This window comes from Dendrobates tinctorius, unplaced genomic scaffold, assembly GCF_039654945.1.
Source record: "Dendrobates tinctorius isolate UK_male_01 unplaced genomic scaffold, ASM3965494v1 ptg000084l, whole genome shotgun sequence".
Lineage (NCBI taxonomy): Eukaryota > Metazoa > Chordata > Amphibia > Anura > Dendrobatidae > Dendrobates > Dendrobates tinctorius.
Window position 1 is genome coordinate 38,686,329 of NW_027361752.1, and position 24,919 is coordinate 38,711,247.

The window sequence follows — 24,919 nt, forward strand, 5'->3', positions numbered from 1 at the left end:
TTTACATCAGATGTCTTTGTTCTAAAAAAAAAAAAAATACCACACGGTAATTATTATGGGAGATTCTAACTATCCAGATATTTGTTGGGAATCTCTCTCAGGCAAACTTAATGGGTCCAAAAAATTCCCATCTGCTCTCACTGACAATTTTATTTATTTTTTTAAATTCGTTTACTAAACCATAGACAGGGTATACAATATACAAGCTGGCAAATGATGAGAAATACCATATAAAATGTATATGTTTCACAAAGCTTTAATTTCAAACAGTGTATGTATACCGGTTGATTACAGAATAAAACATAATGTCAATTATCTTACATTAGTCTGCATGGTATTATTCAAACAATAAAGCCTGTCAAACCTCTAAATCATTACTATAACTACAAAACAACAACTATTTGCAGCCTGTGTCCACATAATTAGCTCTTTAGCATGCGATATCTCCATCCTACAAAGTGAGATGAAAGGAATTCCACCTCTCACATATCTTCTCAAATTTACCCGAGCACCCTCGTTTTTGGTACAGCGTACGCTCGTATGGTATAATTGAGTTTACCAATTCAATCCAGGCCCTAAGGGAGGGACCCGAACTTCCCATCCACCGCAGTGCCAGTACCTTTCGTGCCATAAACAACGTCTCCCGCAAGAAAATCCCCGTATAGTGTCCCCAAGTCTCGTCGTCCCAGAGGCGTATCTAGGCTTTCTGGCACCCGGGGCAAGAATTCGATTTGGCGCCCCCCGCCCAAGTACATATGCGACTTGCACACTTAGCCATGTACCCACGAGCTGCTCTCCCTAATGCTCTCAATGTTCAGTAAAAAACTGAGAGAAGCAGGAAGAGAAGCTCGTTGTCACAGGACCATAACTATGAAAATCGCATATGAGTGAAGTGTCCATGTGATGAGTACTGGAACCTGCAGAGCTGAGTCCTGACATTGCAGCTTATGAATTCTCACAACGAATGCACTGCACACTTTTAGGATTCTCACTTGCCGATGTACAATCATGTCAACACAAGTATGTGATTTGTATACTTCTGGCCACATTCCGACTAGACGTGCCCGGCCTCGCCCTGTTCATTTTCATTGAGTGAGGCCACACATGTCTAGTCAGCATGTGACCGCATGTATGTAAATTACCGGCACAAGAGAATCCTAACAGCGTTCAGTGAGCACTGTGAGAATTCAGAAGTCTGCAGTCACATAGAATGACAGCACTCTCAGCACAAGCCTGGACAACCCCTTTAATGTTCCTAACATAAATAAAAACTTGAGAATTAGTCAGTGTCACAAATAACATTTACATCCAGGTACCTTATAGATGACGTCGTCTCTGCAGTCGTTCTCCTTTTCTTCTTCTTGTCCAGACCCCATGATGAGCTTTCTCATCACCAGCCATCTCTGCAGACTTCCATCTTCTCCGGTCTTCTGCAGCAAATCTCCACACGATGCCCTTAAAGATAGAAGTGTCATTATAATGCCCCTAAATACAAATGTCTGCAATATACTGTCTCCTCACACTATTCCCCTCCTTCCTCATACTGTCTCCTCTAACATCCCACCTGTTCACCATACTGTCTCCTCATATATTTACCCCCTCACTCTCTATACTGTCTGCTCACACATTCCCCCGACTCCCCATACTGTGTCTGAACACATCCCATCACCGTCACTCCCCATACTGTGTCCACATGCATTAATCCGTTCGCTCCCCATACTGTCTGCACCCATCATACTGTGTCTGCACCAATCCCCCATACTGTTTCCTCAAACATAATCTTCATTTTGTGTCCTCAAATCTCCCCACACATTAAATCCCCCCATCCCCACTCCAAATCCCCCATTCCCAATCCCCCACACACATTAAGTACCCCTATCCCCACTCCAAATTCCCCCACACACATTAAATCCCCCATCCACACTCCAAATTCCCACACACATTAAATCCCCCATCCACACTCCAAATCCCCACACACATTAAATAACCCCCATCCACACTCCAAATCCCTCACACACATTAAATAACCCCCATTCCCACACCAAATCCCCCCACACACATTAAGTCCCCCATCCCCACTCCAAATCCCCCCACAGATAACCCAATCCCCACTCATTAACCCCCATCCCCACTCCAAATCCCCCCACATATTAACCCCATCCCCACTCATTAAACCCCATCCCCACTCATTAACGCCCCCACACATTAACCCCCATCCCCATTCATTAACCCCCACACATTAACCCTTATCCCCACTCATTAACCCCCCACTCATTAACCCCCATCCCCATTCATTAACCCCCCCACACATTAACCCTTATTCCCACTCATTAACGCCCCCACACATTAACCCCCATCCCCTCTACAAATCCCCCCCCATCTCCACTCATTAACTCCCCCTCATCTCCCATCTTCGGTGGTTCTTCAGCTCCACAGTGGAGCACACTTACCACCAGGGTTCTCTCTGGACACCGGGGAGTGACGTCAGCAGCGTGATCACATGACCTGATCACGCTGCTAACGTCGCTCTGACCCGGCGGTCGGAGCTGCAATTGCACTGGCGTCTGTATAGACGACAATGTAATTGCTCCTTGGGAGCCGGCACATGCTCCTTCTCTGCGCCGGCTGTCAGCTTGACAGCTGAATGGGAGGAGACACAGATTAGATATTAGAAAAAACTTTTTGACAGTTAGAGTGATCAATGAGTGGAACAGGCTGCCACGAGAAGTGGTGAGTTCTCCTTCAATGGAAGTCTTCAAACAGAGGCTGGACAGACATCTAACTGGGATGATTTAGCGAATCCTGCTTTGAGCAGGGGGTTGGACCAGATGGCCCAGGAGGTCCCTTCCAACTCTACGATTCTATGATTCTATGATTCACACCCACATATCTCATGTGTGATTGAAAGGCTGATCTTAATTGCAAATATCGGAAGAATTGCGACCTCGGGACATCGCATTTAGCTTGTAATTGTTCAAAAGATAATAGTGTACCGCGGTCACACAAATCCCCTATCGTGGAAACATTGTATTGAGACCAGAATTCAGCAGACGTGTGGACAAGTAGTGCCGGAAAATAACTATTATTCCATAAGGGCATCTCAGCTATGATATCGCTAAATCCAACCACCCTCTTAATCTGTCTCCACACTAATCTTGCCAGACGAAGCATGGGTAACAGACGCAGGACATTTACCTTCTCCAACTCCAAAAACCCCAATGGGCAATCAGCACGTACGGCATGAAGCAAATGGCTTTCAGAGTTAGGAAGATGATTACCGGGCATCCATTTATTTATAGCTCTGGCCTGTCCAGCCAGATAGTACAGAAAAAAATCTGGTAGTGCTGCCCCCCCCCCCCTTTCTTTGGCCTTTGTAGGGTGGACAGCTTGAGTTTTGGCCTGGTCCTCCCCCAAATAAAAGACGTAATCTGGGAGTTCAAATTGGCAAAGAAAGACTTAGGCATCACCACAGCACTATATTGGAGAAAGTAGCTGAGCTCAGGGAGTAGTATCATTTTAATTAAGTTAATGCGTCCGGCTACAGACAGCGGGAGTTTGCTCCAGATCGCAAATTTGACTTTAACCATCTCCAGCAATGGATATATATTAAGTTGCAGATCAAACGTGCTGCATTGAGAAATATGAACACCCAGATATTTAAAGTGTGGTACAATAGGCAGTAAGGAGAGAGTCCCAAGTCGTGGCATCGAGGTATGGGAAAGAGGCATCAGAGCAGACTTCTCCCAATTTATATACAGGCCGGAATACTTACTGAATTTGTTTATAGTGGCGATCACTCCCGCCAGTGTCTCCTCCGCCCTATCCATAAATATTACCATGTCATCAGCATATAGGCCTATGGTATCTACCCGATCTGCTATCTCTATGCCCATAATATTAGGGGAAGTTCTCATGCGAATTGCCAGTGCCTCTATTGCAAGAGCAAAGAGGGCGGGGAAAGGGGACACCCCTGACGAGTCCCCCTGTGCAGAGAAAAGGACTCAGATATGGAACCATTTACAATGACACGGGCTTTAGGTTTCATATATAATGTATTAACCCATTTTAGGAACCTATCCCCAAATCCATATCTCTGCAAGCATGCGTGGAGGAAGGGCCACTCAAGGGAATCGAAGGCCTTGGCTGCATCCAACGATGCCAATGCCCACTTATTGTTCGGCATCAGGGAGCTATATTGGACCACCGATTGGACCTGTCTAATATTAATGGAGGTGCTTTTACCAGGCATAAAGCCAGTCTGGTCAGGGTGAATGAGTTCCAAAATAATTTAGTTCAGCCTGGTAGCCAAGATTTTCGTAAAAATTTTATAATCTACATTTACTACAGATATGGGCGATAATATCCACAATCTAAAGGGTCCTTCCCCTCCTTCTTAAGCACTATTATATTAGCTTCATAAAAGGACTCCGGCATGACCCCCCCCCAAATCCCCCGGAACACCGACAACAAAAGCGGTGCCAAAATCTCCCGGTATTTCCTGTACAGCTCGATAGGAAACCCATCCGGCCCAGGGGCCTTCCCAGAGGCCATATCCCTCACGGCATCTTCTATCTCTTCCAAAGTGAATTCAGCGTCCATAAAGGCCCGCTGAGAAGTACTCAATATGGGAAACATTATATCTGATAGGTAGTCTAGACACCCCTGGCTATCAATGTCATTTTTTGAGCTGTACAGTGAACTATAATAATCATGAAAACAACCCATTATCTCTTCGGTTGAGGATACCAATGTACCGTCTAAGCTGCGGATCTGTAATATTGTGTTAGTTGTATTGTGCTGACGCACCAAATAAGCCAGAAATTTACTGGATTGGTTCCCTAGTTTAAAGTAGGACTGGCGAGTAAAGAATAGTTTACGTTTGGATTTAGAGTCTATGTGTTGAGTATATAATCTTTGGGCAGTCAACCACTCCACTTGGTTACCACTAGTTTGATCAGATGTGTAAGCGGCCTCAGAATCTTTCAAACGTTGCTCTATCTCGTCATCCTCCCCCGACGTCCCCCGTTTGATGTAGGAGATCGTAGAAGGCAAGCAACCCCTCAAGTACACCTTAAGGGTGTCCCAAAATAAGTTAACAATCTGGGGTTCGGGGTGGAAGGAGACGAAGCCGTGTAATTGGTCAATTGTTCTGTCAGGTGACTTTACCAACTTCAGCCAGAAAAGGTTTAATTTCCATACGATCCTACCACTTGGTGGGCCATATTTAAGTTTAAGAATGATCGGTCTATGATCTGAAATCCCTCTACTACCATGCTCAAATGTTATCTACCCGCATTGCCAGACCTCTAGATCCAAAAATGTAATCTATGCGAGATAAGGAACGCTTAGTGGATGAATGGCAAGTATATTCCCTCATCTCGGGGTGGCACGTTCTCCATAGGTCTAGCCATCCACTACCTTCTATAAACTGTGATAATTGGGATGTAGCTGTTGCCGGGGTCCCACTCTGTATCCCATCATCCAATCTCAACCTATCAAGGTGACTATTCATAACCAAATTAAAGTCCCCCATACAAATGACATCTGCGTCTGGATAATTCAGAGCAAAACTCAATGCCTTCTGGAGAATTGACGTAACAGCTGGAGGGGGATTATAAACACACAAAATAACATATTTCCTAGAGTTGATCAGTGCATACAAAAATATGAAATGCCCTTCAGAGTCTCTCCGGGCCTCCCGGACCTCCCATCTAACGTCCTTGTGTATTAGTAGTGAGACTCCCCTGGAATAGCTGGTGTGAAATGCGTGTATAGACCACTGAACCCACGTTTTTTGTACGCTCCGAGCTGTATCTCTGGTCAGGTGCGTCTCGACCAGAGCCACAATGTGAGGGTGATAGTGCCTGATTTGTGAGAATACTTTATTCTTTTTCCGGAGGGTTTTGATACCCCTCACATTCCATGTCATGCATATTAATTCAGAACCCATCTCCACTTATCCGGGCATGTTGCGCATCGGTGCCCGAGTAGAATTCAGGGACATCACATAAATAACAGGACTTCCAATGGCTGCAACTTTTACCTAAGTAACACTTAAAGCTAAGACTAAAGCTTTTGAAAAAAAGAAAACAGAACCTAAATCTAACGGTATAGGAGCAAGGTCCCGTGCCCCTATTGAAAAGTAAACAAGGGGATACCATCACTGAACGCAGTGTCCGGTATTGTAGTTATCTGGGTGCTCGCCAGGAGAGCTCCGATTAAGCCTGTAATTAAACGATCCAGATGAAAGTAGGCACACTAAGATTACTCTGCAGGAGATCCTCTATGGGACCGCAGCCACTCGGTAGCCTCCGCTGGATCCGCGAAAAACACGGAGGAACCCCCGTGGACAATCCGAAGTCGAACCGGATAAATCATTGAATATACAATGTTCCTTTCCCTGATCCCTGTGCCGCTTCTTGATGTCAATGAATTGTGCACGTTGCTTCTGAAGTTCCATGGAGAAATCCGGGAAGATTGAGATCACAGCATTGTTGAACTTGATGGGACTCTTTTGTCGTGCAAGGCGTAGAATGGTGTCTCTATCTTTACAGTTGAGGAGACGTGCTAGGAAGGGTCTATGTGGGCCTCCCGGAGGTAGAGGTTTTGTGGGAACTCTGTGGGCTCTCTCAACAGCGAACACCGAGGAGAATTCATCTCCCAGAGAGGCCTTAAGCCAGCCCTCCAGGAATTGCTCAGGGTGCTGACCTTCAGAGCGTTCTGGCAGACCGATGACATGGATGTTATTCCGACACATTCTGTTCTCTAGGTCGTCTGCCTTCTGCTTCCAGGTGTTCATAGATCCCGCTACCTTGGTTAACTTGGCCTCCATAGGCGTAATGGTGTCTTCCACCTGGGACACTCTTGCCTCCACCTCTGTGATGCGTCCCCTCATGGCCTGCATATCTTGACGGAGTCTCCCCACCTTAGTGTAGACATCCTCTATTTTCTCCATCAGAGATGTCCTAGTGAGGGAGATAGCCTGCATCAACTGTTCAGATGCCTGCTTAAGAGTCATTTCTTCCTGCTCAGTCTCTTCTCCACCCCCTGAGGGACGATTTTTACGCTGAGGTTGTGAAGAGGTATTCCTTAGAGAATGTGCACTCTCAGAAGGGTCGGGTCTGACAAATTCCTTTAATTTTTCTGCTGCCGTCGGTCCTTTAGATCGATTCATGGTTAAGAGCAGTGAGATACACCGGTGTAACTAGAAATGTGCAGTCCAGGATTCCTTCCACTGCAGTTATATACACAGCAGGGACCAGGTTTACTAATTGTGGCCTGGGAGCAGTATCCGTGCAGACGGAAACACCATATCACTGAGGCTTCTATGGCAGGGGGGAGGGGGAGAGAAATCCACCCTCAGAGACAGCAGCAGTGGGAGAGGGAGCAAGTTCTCCGACAGTAGTGTCACCAACAGGCCAGCGAGTCAGTTAATAAGAGGGAGGGAGTAATGCAGGGCCCATCTTTCAGGGCACTCACCGCACATCCCTCTGATTCTGCAGGATACAGGTCGCTGCCCGGTGACGCTGCAGCGCTGGAAGCTGGACGCCGCCGCTCCCTCTGATAGAGTGCGCGTCAAAGATGGCCGCCGCCTCGTGTGGGCCCCGCCGTCCACTCCGGCTTTCCAGGTCTCACGCTCATCGGAGCTGTCCTGTGCCCTCCCGCGGAGTTCCCGGGGGGTACCGGTACCCAGGGACACCAAGCGCTGCCAGATATACAGCGGTAGACAGGCGGTATTTGCAGGGTAGATGCAGGATGGGCAGGAGCTCTTGCAGAGCGCATCTGTCCACCTCCACTACATAGCCACGCCCCCACTGACAATTTTATTTTGAAGAGATAACAAGGACATCTGCCATCCTGGACCTAATTCTCACAAACGGAGGAAATGGTTAAGGAAATAAAGGTGGCTGGTAATTTAGGAGGCAGAAATCATACTATCCTTGAATTTTGGATTACAAGAGGAGGAAGACCTGAGAGGACTCAGATTTTAAGGATGGAGTTCAGAAAGCCATATTTTTATGGACTCAGGAAGAGGATAGGAAAGGTTCAGTGGCTGGATGTTCTAAATTAAATTTTCACTGCACAATCAGTAACAATTTCAAAAAGAAGGAAGAATTGGAAGCATTTAAAGAGACCAAGATGGCTGCACATCCAATTAGAAGAATGTTTCAAGTGGGGTACCACAAGGCTCTGTCTTCGCCCCAGTAATGTTGAACAGTTTTATAAATGATCTAGATAAGGGAACTGAAGGTAAACTAATCAAATTTGCAGACAATGCAAAGCTAGGAGGGATAGTTAACACTAGAGAAGACAGAGAAAGGATTCAGAAGGATCTTGATAAGTTAAGCAATGGGCAGCAAGTAATAGATTAGCATTTAACAGGGAGAAATGCAAGATTCTACATCTGGGCAAGAAAAATAAAAATTACATCTACAGAATGGGAGGAATAGAACTAAGCAACAGCACGTGAGAAAGACTTGATATACTAATAGATCACAGACTGCACATGAGTCAACAGTGTGATGCAACAGCAAAAAAATGCAAACACAGTTCTGGAATGTATTAAGAGAAGCATAGAGTCTAGATGACATGAAGTAATTATCCCCTTCTAATCCTCCTTGGTCAGACCTCATCTGAAATACAGTGTCCAGTTTTAGGCACTACATTTTGAAAAAAACATGAACAAACTGGAGCAAGTTGAGAGAAGAGCAACCAAGATGGTGACCAGTCTGCAAACCATGTCCCATGAGAAAGGCTTAGAGTAATTGGCAATGTTTATCTTGCAAAAGAGAAGACTGAGAGGAGACTTAATAGCTGTCTACAAATATCTCAAGGGCTGCCACATTGTATGGGGATCATCCTTATTCTCATTTGCACATGGAAACACGAGAAGCAATGGAGTGAAACTGAATGGGAGGAGACACAGATTAGATATTAGAAAAGACTTTTTGACAGTGAAGGCGATCAACAAGTGAAACTGGTTACCATGAGAGTTGGTGAGTTCTCCTTCAATGGATGTCTTCAAACAGATGTTGGACAGATGTATGGGATGTATGGGATGATTTAGTGAATCCTGCATTGACTAGAGGGTTGGAAACCTGGAAACCATGACCCTGGAGGTCTCTTCCATCTCTGCCTTTCTTTGGTTCTATGATCTGCAGGTTAATAGCGTTTTTTTCTGGTGGCAGGTTCTCTTTAAGTAGCAATATAGAAATTCGTCAAAGTGCGGTGCGCTGCTCACAAGAGGTTTAGAGTTGAAAAATTGGCAAAAAAATTTACCTGGCAAAGTCTCCTGTCCACAGCTGAAAACCAGTTTGTGATCTATCAGTCTGTGGAATCTAATAAACATAATTCTATTTGCCAACTATTTAACTCTAAACATCTTTTTGGGCAGAGCATCACACTTTGCCGAATTCCTTACCTTATGTTAATCAGTTAGTCTTTGTATCCAGCTCCAATGCATAACAATGCGTTACAGGTCTAGAGTAACACATTACTGCAAAATCAGACTACACAGGATTTGTTTGTAGTCTGTAACCATGGAGACGCATACAGTATATCTGCATAGCAACTGTGTACACAAAACAAGTATTTTTTTATTCTTAATCCAATTTTAGAAATTTTGTTTTGCAAATTTTGCCTATTAGAGACAAGCTGGCGCAGACAGTAGGGACAGTGAGGAGCTGGTTGTAACATTTTCAGGTGGTAGATAAGTGACTGTAATCTCCCACAAGCATCAGACGCAGGGAAACGAGTTGCTGGTCAGTTGCCAGAGACAGTTTTTGAAAAAGAAAAATCTCTTTCTACTGTTGTAAAATAAGCCTCTTACACACTGGCAGAGAGCGCACACTTGTTTAATAGGATTATTCCCTCCATTCAAGCAGAAAACAAAGTCCTTTTCTATGTACTGTAATCAGCACAGTAAGTTGGAAAACATCTCAAGTAAAGATGTAGCTGTACAGGGCGGACGCTGGGTAATAGTTCAGAGTGTGACATAGGAAAATACACAGAGAGACAGAAATGTGCCTTCAGAGGGGAAAAGTAAGCTGTAAGGAGCTATAGGGGTCTGAGTCGTGAAAAGCAACATTATTTACATAGGATTATTTTCAAAAAATCCCCCCAAAAATGAATATATAGGTAAGTATAACGTATGTATGGAAGTAAGGCGGTAATATTTATTAACTGTATCATAAAATTGGATAGCAATATTATGAGGACAATCCATGAAAGGGTCATATAATTTGGATACTGTATAGGGATATTATATAGTGGTATTATTTAAATATGGTATATTGGTAGTATTTATGCATTGTATGAACAGTATTATTTTATATACATTATGTATCTTTTGAAATAATGACAAACACTGCCAACGTGATGTTGTTCTTGGTTTATTGACTGGATCCTTTGAGTACTAAGAGACATGTTGCTAAATTAAAAGGGGTTGTCCCATGATAAAATATTATATTTTTCTGTTAGATCACAAAGATAATCATAAGAGGGAATCAAAAGAACAAAGGGGGCACTGTGGTAGGGGGCCGGATTGGGGGGTGGTCCACTGCTTACCACGACCGGACGATGCAAAGACGAGACGGAGGCAGAATTCAGTTGTAACAGATCCGGGTTTATTGGCCGTCCTCCTGACGACCTTAGCCATGCACCGCAGTTCCTTTACAGCTCTCCATTTCCAGGCCCAGGTACCTTTCACTTCTCCTTTAGTCGTGATGACGTCCCTCGCGGATCTTTCGCTGGGGCTGTCCTAGACCAATCTACCACCAGCGCTTCACCTGCCCGAGGTCGTCGTCCAGTCGGTACTTCCGGGGCCTCGTCTGTCCTGCGGTACGTCGTGTCAGGGCCAACCCCCTGACTGTCTTCTCCTGTCAGTCCCCTGGTCGAGCTCTTCACCGTTCTCAGTCTTCTGTCCTGAGTTTTCCTCTGCTGAGCTCCTCCTGGGACTAACCTCTCTGGAACCCCAACCAGTCCTATTTATCCCCTCTCTCACTGGGAATTCCACTCCTGGGTTCCTATCTCCCCGCCCCCCATGACTAAGCAGTTTCTATAGCCCTAAGCTGATGTTAAGTCCTGAACTACACTCCCCCCTGCCATCTTGTGGTCAAATTTCGGTACTGCACTCCCTTTTCTGTCTCTCCCTGCTGTTACCTTTCTGTCATTGCCAATCTTCGTCTGTAGTGCACAAATCGTCCCCTCCTACTTCCAGTCAAGTCTGTCCGTCAAGTCACCTTCCCCACAGCACCATATTGTAAGTTTGGTGACTGTAGGTTAGTGTCTTTCATTGATTGTTTTAAGGACAGGAGATCAGATTTTGGCAGGGACGTAATTATAGTTTGAGCAGTGGTTGCATTCGCACCAGGGCCCTCAAGCCTAAAAATGCCCAAATGGCCCTTTTGGCTCATATGATAGCAATACTATTAAAGACCCATGATAGTTAGGGGACCTTTTAGAGATTTTGAAAGCTACAGGTTACACCAATGGCTATAAGGAATGCAGAGGTTGCAATGACACCCAAAAAAACTGCCTGAGGGCTGCCTGTTTTCTACTGGGTTTCGACTTTTTTGTTATTTAGTAGCATGAATATTCTGAAACTTAATAGAATGGAGTCTCAGTGGTGTGAGAATCCAGCCCAATCCATAGAAAAACCACATAAATCATGTTAAAACCCAATGGACCCAATAAATGTGGGGCTACATGTTAACAATGGCTGTGACACATGTCACATGGCCAAAGATCACTGCATGTTGCTGCTACATTGCAACATAGTGAAAGTGAATACTGCGACTGCAAAAAGCAAGTAGCAAAAAATCTAAATGGTTACAAACTTTTTGAAAATTTCTTGACATGGTACCTTACGGGTCAAATTGCAACCCCATTCACCTGCATTAAGCTGCAATGTGGCCGATCTGGTGTTTGAATAGATGTGAACAGAGCCATGACCAAATTGGCATCAATCTTCCACCATCTCCCTTTACTGTTACATGCCAAGAGAACAATATAATATAATAAATATTATAAAACTATATTAAATGCACGTACTAGGTTTGCACTTGTACGACACCAAAAGATATTTAGTAATTCCCGGACATGGGTCTATCCCAAAAACACGACTATTCACAAGGAGCTGGCAGGATCTCAGATTCTGGCATTCATCCAGGACTTTCTAAAAGAAAACATAAAATCCTTGTGAATATGTATCACCCGATAACAATGTATACAGTATATGTCCAAACAATGGTACGGTATCACATGGCGCTATACATAGCCGTCATCTGTAATCACTTCATCTTACCTCATGCTGTGTGACTATAATATGAGTATTACATTATATGGTTAAAAAGGAAGGAAAACCAATCCCCTGTAACTTTCCTGTTCTACATCTTATCTACATACTTAGTCATGGTAAATGTTTCTTATCTACATTTGAAAAGACGATATATGAAATAATATCCGTTTTGCTAAAAGCGACCCTGCTGGAAAATGGAATATACTTCTATTAATCTGCAGGTTTAATTTTGGGAAGTTTTCTGGGAATATTCCATTTAAAATGTTCTCCACTTTCATTCGTTTTTAGAAAAATCTGATAAGTAATGCAGGCGGAGTCATTCCATAATAAACGAAGTCAGTAAAAATAAAAAGTCCCCAGTCTTGACTGATACATTAACGGGAACAATGAGGATCCAGATTATTCCAACTTCACCATATACAGTTGCAGATTTACATCTCAGGAGCCTGTAGACTATCTGACACCATCATGAAGGCAATACCAAAGACACTTATGGCTCTATAATGCTTGCATGCAAATCACAGCACTATAAGCTTTTGTAGTTTGCTGTGTAATAATACTCTGAAGAACGCCCAATATCTGGACATGATTTGGCGATATTATTATTTATATTAGTGCTTGTGTAAGAGTTTCTTTCTCTTGTTCCTTGACTGAAAAAGTAAGTGTACCTCTGTCCCTTACTGGATGTTTCTCTCTTAAATTAATGGTTTACGTTACATATTTAAAAGGGTTGAGGTCATTTTTTAATTTTTTTTTACTTAAATGCAATTAAGTCTAAAAATATTTTTTGCTATTACGTTTCATTAAAAATTTTGCACTGTTTTAACTTTTACAGGCTGTTTGTTGCCCGACACATTCAATTTTCATGTGGTCTGTGGCCAAAAATCAGCTTACAGGAGCTTAGAATAAGGGCTCATTCAAAACATAGTAACATAGTAACATAGTAACATAGTAATTAAGGTTGAAGGGAGACTTTAAGTCCATCTAGTTCAACCCATATCCTATCCTAACTTGCCCTAACATGTTGATCCAGAGGAAGGCAAAAAAACCCCATGTGGCAACAGTAAGCTTCACATTGGGGAAAAAAATTCCTTCCCGACTCCACATACGGCAATCAGACTAGCTCCCTGGATCAACGCAATATTAAGGAGACTAGTGTATATACCCTGTAATATTATACTTTTCAAGAAAGGCATCCAGTCCCTTCTTAAATTTTAGTAGTGAATCACTCATTACAACATCATATGGCAGAGAGTTCCATAGTCTCACTGCTCTTACAGTAAAGAATCCGCGTCTGTGAGTATGCTTAAACCTTCTTTCCTCCAGACGTAGAGGATGCCCTCTTGTCCCCGTCACAGGTCTAAGAGTAAAAAGATCATTAGAAAGGTCTTTGTATTGTCCCCACATATATTTATACATTGTAATAAGATCACCCCTAAGCCTTCGATTCTCCAAAATAAATAACCCCAAGTGTAATAACCTGTCTTGGTATTGCAGACCCCCTAGTTCCCTAATAACCTTGGTCGCTCTTCTCTGCACCCGCTCCAGTTCAGGTATGTCTTTCTTATACACCGGAGACCAGAACTGTACACAGTATTCTAAGTGTGGTCGCACTAGTGACTTATATAGAGGTAAAATTATGTTCTCCTCATGAGCATCTATGCCTCTTTTAATGCATCCCATTATTTTATTTGCCTTTGCAGCAGCTGCTTGACTCTGGCCACTAAATGTGAGTTTGTCGTCCACCCATACACCCAGGTCTTTTTCAGTGACTGTTTTGCCCAGTGTTTTACAATTAAGCACATAATTATACAACTTGTTCGTTCTACCCAAGTGCATGACCTTACATTTATCCCCATTAAAGCTCATTTGCCATTTATCAGCCCAAGCTTCTAGTTTACATAAATCCTCCTGTAATATAAAATTGTCCTCCTCTGTATTAATTACCCTGCAGAGTTTAGTGTTATCTGCAAATATTGAAATTCTACTCTCTATGCCCCCTACAAGGTCATTAATAAATATGTTAAAAAGAAGCGGGCCCAAAACTGACCCCTGTGGTACCCCACTGCTAACCGTGACCCAGTCCGAGTGTGCTCCATTAATAACCACCCTTTGTTTCCTATCCCTGAGCCAGCTCTTAACCCACCTACACATATTTTCCCCTATCCCCATTGTTCTCATTTTATGTATCAACCTTTTGTGTGGCACCGTATCAAAAGCTTTTGAAAAGTCCATGTACACCACGTCCACTGCATTCCCTTGGTCCAGTCCGGAACTTACCTCTTCATAAAAGCTTATCAGATTAGTCTGACAGGAACGGTCTCTTGTAAACCCATGTTGATATTGGGTCATAAGGTTATTCTTCTCCAGATACTCCAGTATAGTATCTCTTAGAAAACCCTCCAGGATTTTACCCACAGTTGAGGTTAAACTTACAGGCCTATAATTTCCAAGTTCAGTTTTTGTCCCCTTTTTGAATATTGGCACCACATTTGCTATACGCCAGTCCTGTGGCACAGACCCTGTTATTATGGAATCTTTAAAGATTAAAAATAGTGGTCTATCAATGACTGTGCTTAATTCCTGCAGTACCCGGGGGTGTATCCCATCCGGGCCCAGGGATTTGTCAATTTTAGTGATTTGTAGACGCCGCCGTACTTCCTGCTGGGTTAAGTCAGATATTTTCTCATAGAAAAATGGTTCAGGTTCCATCAGCGTTTTTTATCAGTTTTTTTTTTCAGCTGGGAAACAAAAAAAAAGTTTTTCCAATTTCTTCTATCAAATAGTCCAAAACAAAACAGACAGTACATGGATGACATCCAAGTGCTGCCCGAATTTTTTCACGGATCCATAGGGCTGCATTGGTGGGTTTGATTCAACACTTGGATCAATTTTGGACTTGATCAGACAAAAATCAGACATGGTTTATGCCTTCTTCCAACAGGGTCACTGGTATGGAGCGAGGCCGTGCCTACTAGACGACTTCTGTCAAGGAGTATGCATATTGCATACATCGCCGCAATTCCCGGGTCGGAAACCAGCAAATTCAGTCTTAAGAGTGACTGCAAACTTTTCATTTTAGACCAGACAACCCTTTTAATGAAGCTTAATTGCAACAGTGATTGTTAGGCCAAATGACTTGCATTTAAGGAAAAAAAAGGGCCCAAAGGTGGACAACCTCTTTAAGGAACTGGTAAAAGACAAGACCAAAATAGCCTGATATACTTGCACCCTTCTAGATTTCAGTCCTGGATTTCTCACTGGTTAATGTTACAATTTGGAGGCAAATTTACTCATGGGATCACCTTCTTCTGAGTAAGACGGTTGGTATATGAAGTAATTTCAGTCCAATTATTCAAAAATTGTCTTCAACCATCCATCTCTATATTATATTCATACATAGCAAAGCAAGTGTCATTACAACAAAATAAATCCACTGCCCTCTATCCACTGGCTAAAGATAATTGCATCTGAGCTGTCCAAGCTCTGAGTATTGAGCCTAGCTCCTCAAAAACTCTCTCCCCCGAGAAAGCTGGTCTGCTGCCAGAGATATGCATAGGATCTCTTTTTCCACCTCCCCCCATTTCTCTCGACAATCGTTAACAGAGTTCTGCAATAATCTGATGACATGGCCCCCCCATCATGTCATTCAAACTGTAGCCTGTCCTTTTCATGTGTCAGGATGGTTGCAGTGTGAAGAAACAGCTCCAGAGATCTGCGCCTCAACTGTCAGAAAAACAGGATCTTAAACACACATACCTCAGTGAGCTGCTGGAGCAGGGCTGTGACATGAGAAAAAATAAATCTGCTCAATGACTCAGCACAAAGGAAATCTACTCTCAAGCCTCAGTCCTCTGTGCGCAGTCAGCAAGGAGATCTATTTCTTCTCATGTCACAGACCGGCTTTAGCATCTCACTGATGAATGTCTTTTTACAATTCAACTCCTCTGACATTGAGACACAGGTCTCGGGAGCAGTGTTTAGTCAGACTACAACCCATCCAGACATGTAATTTTATCACACTCTTGGAGAACCCCTTAAGTATATCCATAAGTTATGAGACGGGTGTGGGTTTGACCACCACCAATCTACTGCTTAGCTGAAATCTGCACCGAGAGGTGATGGAGCTAAGCAATGTATGGGATGGAACATAGCTGCCTCCCATATTACTGTAGTACTAGTACTTTTCAGCTAATTGGTGGGGTGTTGGGTGTCAGACCCCCACTGATCTCATATTGCTGACCTATCTTATGGATGCATCATAATTAAGTCTGTCCTGGACAACCCCTTTGATGATGCAAGACAAAGATGAGTACAATGGGTGCCTACCTTTCTATAACTTTTTACTTTCAATCAACAGGTCCTACTTCAGATTTGAAACCAAATCTATTTTGGAGAAAGGCTGCTTCCTCTTTTACAAATTACTGACTTAAATAAGCCCCTCCTGCATCCGGTACCATATACCTGTAGTCATTATAAGGGGGACGTATTTGTCACCACTGACACTCACCTGAAGTGCAGTTTGTGCGAGGCACTTGTGGTGAGGGCTGTGCATGGTTTCTGGTGATAACGAGGTACACATTGGAGGGAGATGTGACGGACGCCCATAAATCGCTGACTGGATGCTGATGGTGGAATGACGAGGACACTGGAGCGTCAGATGTTCCCCGTCACAGGCAGATACAGTGTGATTCTGCAGCAGTCTTGTCAGATACCCTGCGATAAATACAACACAGAAAATTACTAAATAGGTTATACAGAAGATAACTCCAAGTAGATCTCAACCATCCCTTTAATATTTTTTGGGTTCTTTGTTATTCACACCAGTCATTAAGAACAGTTGAATAGAGGACACAGGGTCAGGGGGCTGACACATAATTATGTGTACAGGAGCATCTGATTTATCTATATCCCAGACGCAAAAATATTAGGATCAAGGTCACTTGATGCCATTAACATTTGTTTTGTGAAAGTGGAAGTATGGAGAGATTGGCGGACTCATAAGGAGAACATATAAATTTGAGACTTGAGATGTTTTTGTATGGACCCATTATTGCGTCAGAGCTAATGAATCATAGAATAGAATCATAGAATCGTAGAGTTGGAAGGGACCTCCTGGGCCATCTGGTCCAACCCCCTGCTCAAAGCAGGATTCGCTAAATCATCCCAGTCAGATGTCTGTCCAGCCTCTGTTTGAAGACTTCCATTGAAGGAGAACTCACCACTTCTTATGGCAGCCTGTTCCACTCATTGATCACTCTAACTGTCAAAAAGTTTTTTCTAATATCTAATCTGTGTCTCTTCCCATTCAGTTTCATCCCATTGCTTCTAGTCTTTCCTTGTGCAAATGAGAATAAAGTTGATCCTTCTACAATGTGACAGCCCTTTAGATATTTGTAGACAGCTATTAAGTCTCCTCTCAGTCTTCTCTTTTGCAAACTAAACATTCCCAAATCCTGCAACCTTTCCTCATAAGACAGGGTTTGCAGACCGGTCACCATTCTGGTCGCTCTTTTCTGAACTTGCTCCAGTTTGTTGATGTCTTTTTTAAAATGTGGTGCCCAAAACTGGACACAATATTCCAGATGAGGTCTGACCAAAGAGGAGTAGAGGGAAATGATGACTTCACGTGATCTAGACTGTATGCTTCTGTTAATACATCCTAGAATTGCATTTGCCTTTTTTGCTGCTGCATCACACTGTTGACTCATATTCAGTCTGTGATCTATTAGTATACCCAAGTCTTTTTCACATGTGCTGTCACTTAGCCCTATTCCTCCCATTCTATATATACTTTTTTCATTTTTATTGCCCAGATGTAGTACTTTGCATTTCTCCCTGTTAAAAACCATTCTGTTAGTTGCTGCCCACTTCTCCAGTTTATTTAAATCTTTTTGAATCCTCTCTCTCTCTTCTCTAGTATTAGCTATCCCTCCTAGCTTTGTGTCATCAGCAAATTTAATCAGTTTACCCTCAATTCCTTCATCTAAATCGTTGATAAAGATGTTGAACAATACAGGGCCCAGGACAGAGCCCTGTGGTACCCCACTTGAGACATTCTTCCAACTGGATGTGCAGCCATTTACGACCACTCTTTGGGTCCGATCACTAAGCCAGTTGTGAATCCACCTAACAGTTGCCTTGTCCATTCCATACTTAGTCATTTTTTCAATAAGGATTGTATGAGAGACTTTGTCAAATGCTTTGCTGAAGTCAAGATATACTATATCTACAGCATTTCCTTGATCCACCCAATCAGTGATACCGTCATAGAAGGAAATTAAGTTAGTCTGACATGACTTATTGGTTAGAAACCCAAGCTGACTCTGTTTAATCACTTCATTCTTATCCAGGTATTGACATACATGTTGTTTAATAATTTGTTCAAAGATCTTTCCTGGTATAGAAGTCAGACTCACCGGCCTATAGTTGCCTGGGTCCACCTTCTTCCCCTTTTTGAAGATAGGAACAACATTTGCTCTTCTCCAGTCTTCTGGCACTTCTCCTGTTCTCCAAGAATTTTCAAAGATTATGGAGAGGGGTTCAAAAATTTCTTCTGCTATCTCCTTCAGTACTCTGGGGTGTAATTCATCTGGACCTGGAGACTTGAATTCATTTAGGTTAGCTAAGTGTTTCCTCACTATCTTTCTGTTTATAGATATCCTGGATTCTTCTATTCCCTTAATAGGACAGTGAATAACAGTTGATGTTGCATTTCCTTTCTGAGAGAAAACAGATGCAAAATAGGAATTTAAAAGTTCAGCCTTCTCAACATCCTGTCTTACCATTTCATCATTTTCATCCTGTAAAAATCCTATAGCATCTTTGACTTTTCTTTTACTTTTGACATATCCCCAAAATCCTTTATTATTGCTTTTGACATCTCTTGCAAGCCTCAGTTCATTTTCAGCTTTAGCTAATCTGATTTGTGCCCTGCAGGTTCTGCAGACAGCATTATATTCTTCTTTAGATATGCCTCCCTCTTTCCATTTTATAAACATTTTTTTCTTCCTTTTTAGCATGTGCTTAAGTTCTGTGTTCATCCATCCTGGTTTCCTTAAATGCTTCCTATTCTTCCCTCTTTTCGGAATTGTTAACAACTGTGCTTTGAGAATTTCATTTTTCAAGATTTCCCATCCTTCCTGGACATTTTTGTCTTTAAGGATATCCAGCCATTGGATCCCTCCAATTCTCTTTCTGAATCCCTTAAAATCTGCCTTTCTGAAATCTAACCTTGACGTCTGAGTCTTCACAGGTCTTCCACCTCTAGTAATCCAAAATTCTAAAATAGCATGGTCGCTACCTCCTAGGGTCCCAGCCACTTTTACCTCCTCAACCATTTCCTCCCTGTTTATAAGGATTAGATCCAAGGTAGCAGTTCCCCTTGTTTTCTCCCTTACCTTTTGGAAGATAAAGTTGTCAGCAAGAGAGGATAAGAATTTCCTTGACCTGTTAGTTTTGCCTGAGAGAGATTCCCAACAAATGTCTGGATAGTTGAAATCTCCCATGACAACTATGTCATATTTTTTGGAGAACTTGGCCATCTGATGCATAAAGAGTTCATCTATATATTCGGCTTGCACAGGCGGCCTGTAGTAAATGCCTACAATGGTGTCCTTTCCATTGTTCTGTCCTTGTATTCTTACCCAAACAGTTTCCACAGAACTCCCAGTCTCTGAAGCTTCAATCTCTGTGCAGATATACGCGTTTTGAACATACAATGCGACACCCCCTCCTCGTTTATCAAGTCTGTTTCTTGCAAATAAGTTGTATCCTTCTAGTCTTGTATTCCAATCATGTGTATTGTCCCACCAAGTTTCAGTGATTCCAATTACATCATATTTCTGTTCCTGTGTTAGTAGTTCCAATTCTCCTTGTTTGTTGCCCATGCTTTGTGCATTAGTATAGAAACATTTTAGTTTGTGATTGGTTTCTCTTTCTCCAATATTTTTATTAATTAGATTCTTTTGTCTTTGTTCTTCCTTTCCACTTCTAATAGCAGAGTTCTCAATAGCATTTGTCAGGTGTATGGCTTTTTCTGGTCTTTTGCTTCCCTTCCCATGTTGTTTTAGTTTAAAGCTCTCCTTACAAGTGTAGCAAGGCGACTTCCAAATACATGCTTTCCAGTCTTCGTAAGGTGCACCCCATCTCTAGCAAGTAGTCCATCGTATAAGTAGTTCACTCCGTGATCCAGAAATCCAAATCGTTGCTGACGGCACCATCGACGTAGCCAGTTGTTCACCTGCAGAATCTTATTCCACCTCCTTGTTCCATGGCCATCCACTGGGAGGATGGAAGAGAAGACCACCTGCGCTCCCAGTTCTTTCACTTTCTTGCCTAAGTCTTCAAAGTCTCTGCAGATGATTTCCAGGTCGTTTCTTGCGGTGTCATTTGTCCCCACATGTAGTAGCAGGAATGGGTAGTCATCTGTAGGTCTGAAGAGTCCTGATATCCTGTCAGACACATCTTTAATTTTTGCACCTGGAAGACAGCACATTTCTCTTGTAGTTATATCCGGTCTGCAGATAGCGGCCTCTGTTCCTCTCAGCAGGGAATCCCCCATGACCACCACTCTCCGTTTCTTCTTCACAACATTTTTCTTTCTCCATCCAGGAGGACTCTGAGGGCGTACAAGGTTGCTGTTTGTTGGCAAAGTCTTATCCTGATGTATTTCTTCATCGTTTTCCTGCGTGAGAGCCTGGTACTGGTTTCTGAGCAGTATGGGTGCTGACTGCCTCCTGATCCTCCTGCTTCTCTGGGTCACATGTCTCCATTCCTCTGTTTCTTCAGGTGCACTTCGAATTTCTTCTCTTTCTGTAACATGAAGAGATAATTCTGCTCTGTCCAAGAACTCTTCACCTTCCTTAATGATCTTCAACGTAGCTAACCTCTCTTCGAGATTTTTCAACTTTTCCTCCAACAGGGACACAAGCTTGCATTTGTGGCATGTGAAGTTTGGCTTTTCCACTGGTAAATCTGTGAACATGTAGCAAGAAATGCAGCTCACCAAATGGCTCCTGGCCTCTTCCATCTTGAGATTTCTTAAAAACGATGAAAGATGAGCCAAATATCGTTGAGCTCGCGGAGACTCTTCACTTATCCCAGAAGGCACTGGGAATATGCAAATGATCTCCTCAAGACTCTTCCCCTGGTTTTCCGATTTCCTCTTTTCAGCTGCAACCGCCAAAACCCAGTGATCGTTGAGCTCGCGGAGACTCTTCACTTATCCCAGAAGGCACTGGGAATATGCAAATGATCTCCTCAAGACTCTTCCCCTGGTTTTCTGATTTCCTCTTTTCAGCTGCAACCGCCAAAACCCAGTGATCGTTGAGCTCGCGGAGACTCTTCACTTATCCCAGAAGGCACTGGGAATATGCAAATGATCTCCTCAAGACTCTTCCCCTGGTTTTCCGATTTCCTCTTTTCAGCTGCAACCGCCAAAACCCAGTGATCGTTGAGCTCGCGGAGACTCTTCACTTATCCCAGAAGGCACTGGGAATATGCAAATGATCTCCTCAAGACTCTTCCCCTGGTTGGTTTAATGCCCTCCGGATGTTCATCTGGTGCTCAGTCTGACCTTGTCTGAAATGCATTAAGTATGTTACCGCTATACTTTTGTATTCATGTCTTAATACTAGTCTCTCATTACATCTAAAATATATAGAGGTACTGTCCAAAATATTTCAATAGTTTAACAGCTGATAAGAAAAGCATAATTCCCTTGAGGGAAGGAGGCCCAGTGAGGAAGCTCATCAGTGGCGAAACATTAGCTTATAGCAATCACAGCACACTGCAGAGTTGTTTCATCCTCAGGACACTATGTGTATGTTCAGTCTTGTCCCAGTATTGATACTCACTTTTTATGATGATGTTACAAAAATAAGAGAATGATGAAGAATTTGTAAGATCGGTGTTGTTGCCGCCATCTGCGAGCCCCCATCATATAAGGTATGCAATGACAGCCTACCCTGGTATTTCATGTTATGGTACGGCCCAATTACTTTTTCAAGAAGGTGTGATGATGCATTCAGAGATGTCAAAATGCCGGTGATTTACAGATTGTGAGCCAAGTGGAGCCATGATCCCCTGTCCAGAGTGAATCACCAGTCCCGTCCTCATACCTGTGCAGAGATGGAGGTCTATGGCTGACTGGTTACACACCCTAAGCAATTCCGTGTCGGTGGAATTCCTGTCTGAACATCTTTTTTTTCCAACTAATTGCATTATAACTTCATAGTTTCTGCTTTGTCGAAACTGAACTTTTTTCACTCCGAAAGTTTCCAAACTTCTCCAAACTTTCCATTTCATTTTTGTAATAATCCATACAGTACAGTCAACATTTTATTCATGGCGATCGGTGATTGTCATTAAAAAAGGAGCAATTGTATTTTTTGTTTTCTATTTAAGCTATAATAAAAGTACATAAAAATATAATGCCTGACAGCTGCATGAACTCATTTGACTGGATTTTTTTTAGGCGGGACGATACATTGGATGGTGTCCTGTGTGGAACCTTTTATTGGTGCCCCCTCATAACAGTCTATTATACAATGTACAATAACCATATCAATCATATCCTAACTATCAGGGTATGTTCACAAGTGTCATTTTTGTTCCTTTTTTTTTACTGCGTTTTTTTTCTGCATAAAAAATGCTGTGTGTTACAGTACCAGCAAAAATGTCAGGAACACACTTTTTGTTTTCCTTGCGTTTTTTGTGATTTTTTTTTGTCAATTCTTTCAGCGTTTTTGCAACATTTTTTTTTACCCACTCACATAAAAGGGACAAAAAAGACATGTAAAAATGCTGCAAAACGCACATAAATAAGTGCATAAAATACTCAACATTTTTAATGCCGCCACTCTGGTATTTGGTGCAGACAAAAATGCTCGAAAAACTCCCGTGTGAACATTCCCTTATACAGTAGCTGTCATACTGTATGGTGCTCACATAGAAGTTACATATGTTGGATTTTTAACACTTCCATGCAGCAGAAAACAAAAAACACAATGATATACAGTGACAACATTGAAGTGATATCCAGAAATGCTTATGGAAATGTTTAAAAATCTTTTCTGAATGTTTGGTCTAGTAGATCACCAATTGGGTTTAGGAGGGAAAAATAAGCGTTTTTGGGGGGATTGAATGATGCATTATATTTGTGCATGGTCCCATTTTCTTCATCTTTTCTCCATAGACATTTGTCTTCTCTTTTTACTGTATTAACTATGTACCATAATATGGAGTCATACAATGTGTAAATACCACCATAAAGTGCTTGTGCAGTACAAACATACTGTGACCAAATAAAAGAAAGGAATCTAATAACAACGTTACACAATGTCTAACTAATGTTGTAGTACAACAAATACTGAGATTCATTCTGACAGCACACATTGGGCGCCATATGACGTGCCACCATTCAGCATGGCACAAGGCTGATGTGTCCATGGCGACTGCACATGCTTTATATTCCTAAATCCAACCCTGCTTACAAGAATGAATTCTTGTCTTGGGGTCTAGTTTATACTCCTGCTCAGCTTTAAGTGGATATTTTTATGGCCTTACCCCTAATAAGACAACAAGAACCATTCACTGCAGTGGCCAAAGGTTCTCGGAGGCGGACTCAACTAGATTAGGCAGTGAAAATGTTTCCACGTGACCATGTCCTTTTTGCAATCCATACTCCCCCGAGCATCTTACATTTTTCTTTTACGGTCTCTTCACACCTCAACCACACTCTATAAATGTGCTTTGTAAGCTTTAGAGATTCCTTCTGGGAGTCTAGGTGGCATTCGGTTTTTCAAGTAGTCTCCTAGAAGTTAGTTAGCAAGTAGAGATGAGCGAATTTGTTTGGATTTTGGCCCGAATCTGATTTTGACATATTCGGGCCATATTCGAACGATATTCGTGCCGAATGTATGTCTTATGATCGGTTCCGAACATATTCAGGAATTTCTACTCCCATTGACTCTACTGACGTTTGGCTGTGTTTGACAAATATTGCAAAAACAATATTTGATTCCGATCTTATTCGGAACCGAATCCGAACAAATTCGCTCATCTCTGTCGGCAAGTATGTCTACAACTCTGATTGAGTTCAACTAGATATGTTTACATCTGTATACAAAGAGTCCCCCCCTAGTGTTGGCTGCAGGTAGAAGGAATTTTATCATTTGATCAACATCTGCATGATGGGCCGCAGAAGATTTGTGTCATGCCCCAGGATTCGATACGGCGGTACTGTGCTCTTCTGTCAACGTCTGCCGGTGATAGTCTTTAGTGGATTCTGCTTGGAGTTCTGTTCCTACTTCTGATTACCTAGGCCAGTCAAATAAGTGTTCTGCTGGGATTTATTTCATACTGTGCACTCTCCCTCAGTTCCCTAGGTCATAAGAGATACACTTGATGGCCTTTCAGGAAGCCAGGTCTGAGTGGTCATCTTTAGTTTTACCTGCAGGGTTTATCCAAGTTGCAATGAAACCACTAGGGCCTGTGTTAACGGAAGCTTTTGTCTGTACAGGAAGCGGGTGGAATTTGTGCAGTTTATTCATAGTTAGATCCTTATACTCTGTGTTTACTACCACATATGCATAACAATTTGGATCTCCTACCATTATA

At 42.6% G+C, this 24,919-nt stretch overlaps 1 protein-coding gene across 2 annotated transcripts in view; it reads right to left on the minus strand.

Moving 5' to 3' along the window:
* EVA1C (eva-1 homolog C) overlaps positions 1 to 24,919 on the minus strand; it is a 101,003-nt gene that overhangs the window by 18,560 nt on the left and 57,524 nt on the right. For both annotated transcript variants that reach the window (XM_073584548.1, XM_073584549.1), the window contains 2 exons: positions 16,809 to 17,014; positions 12,052 to 12,175 (listed from right to left, as the gene is read on the minus strand). In XM_073584548.1, the coding sequence (XP_073440649.1) occupies positions 12,052 to 12,175; positions 16,809 to 17,014 (330 nt within the window). The remainder of the gene's footprint in view (positions 1 to 12,051; positions 12,176 to 16,808; positions 17,015 to 24,919) is intronic.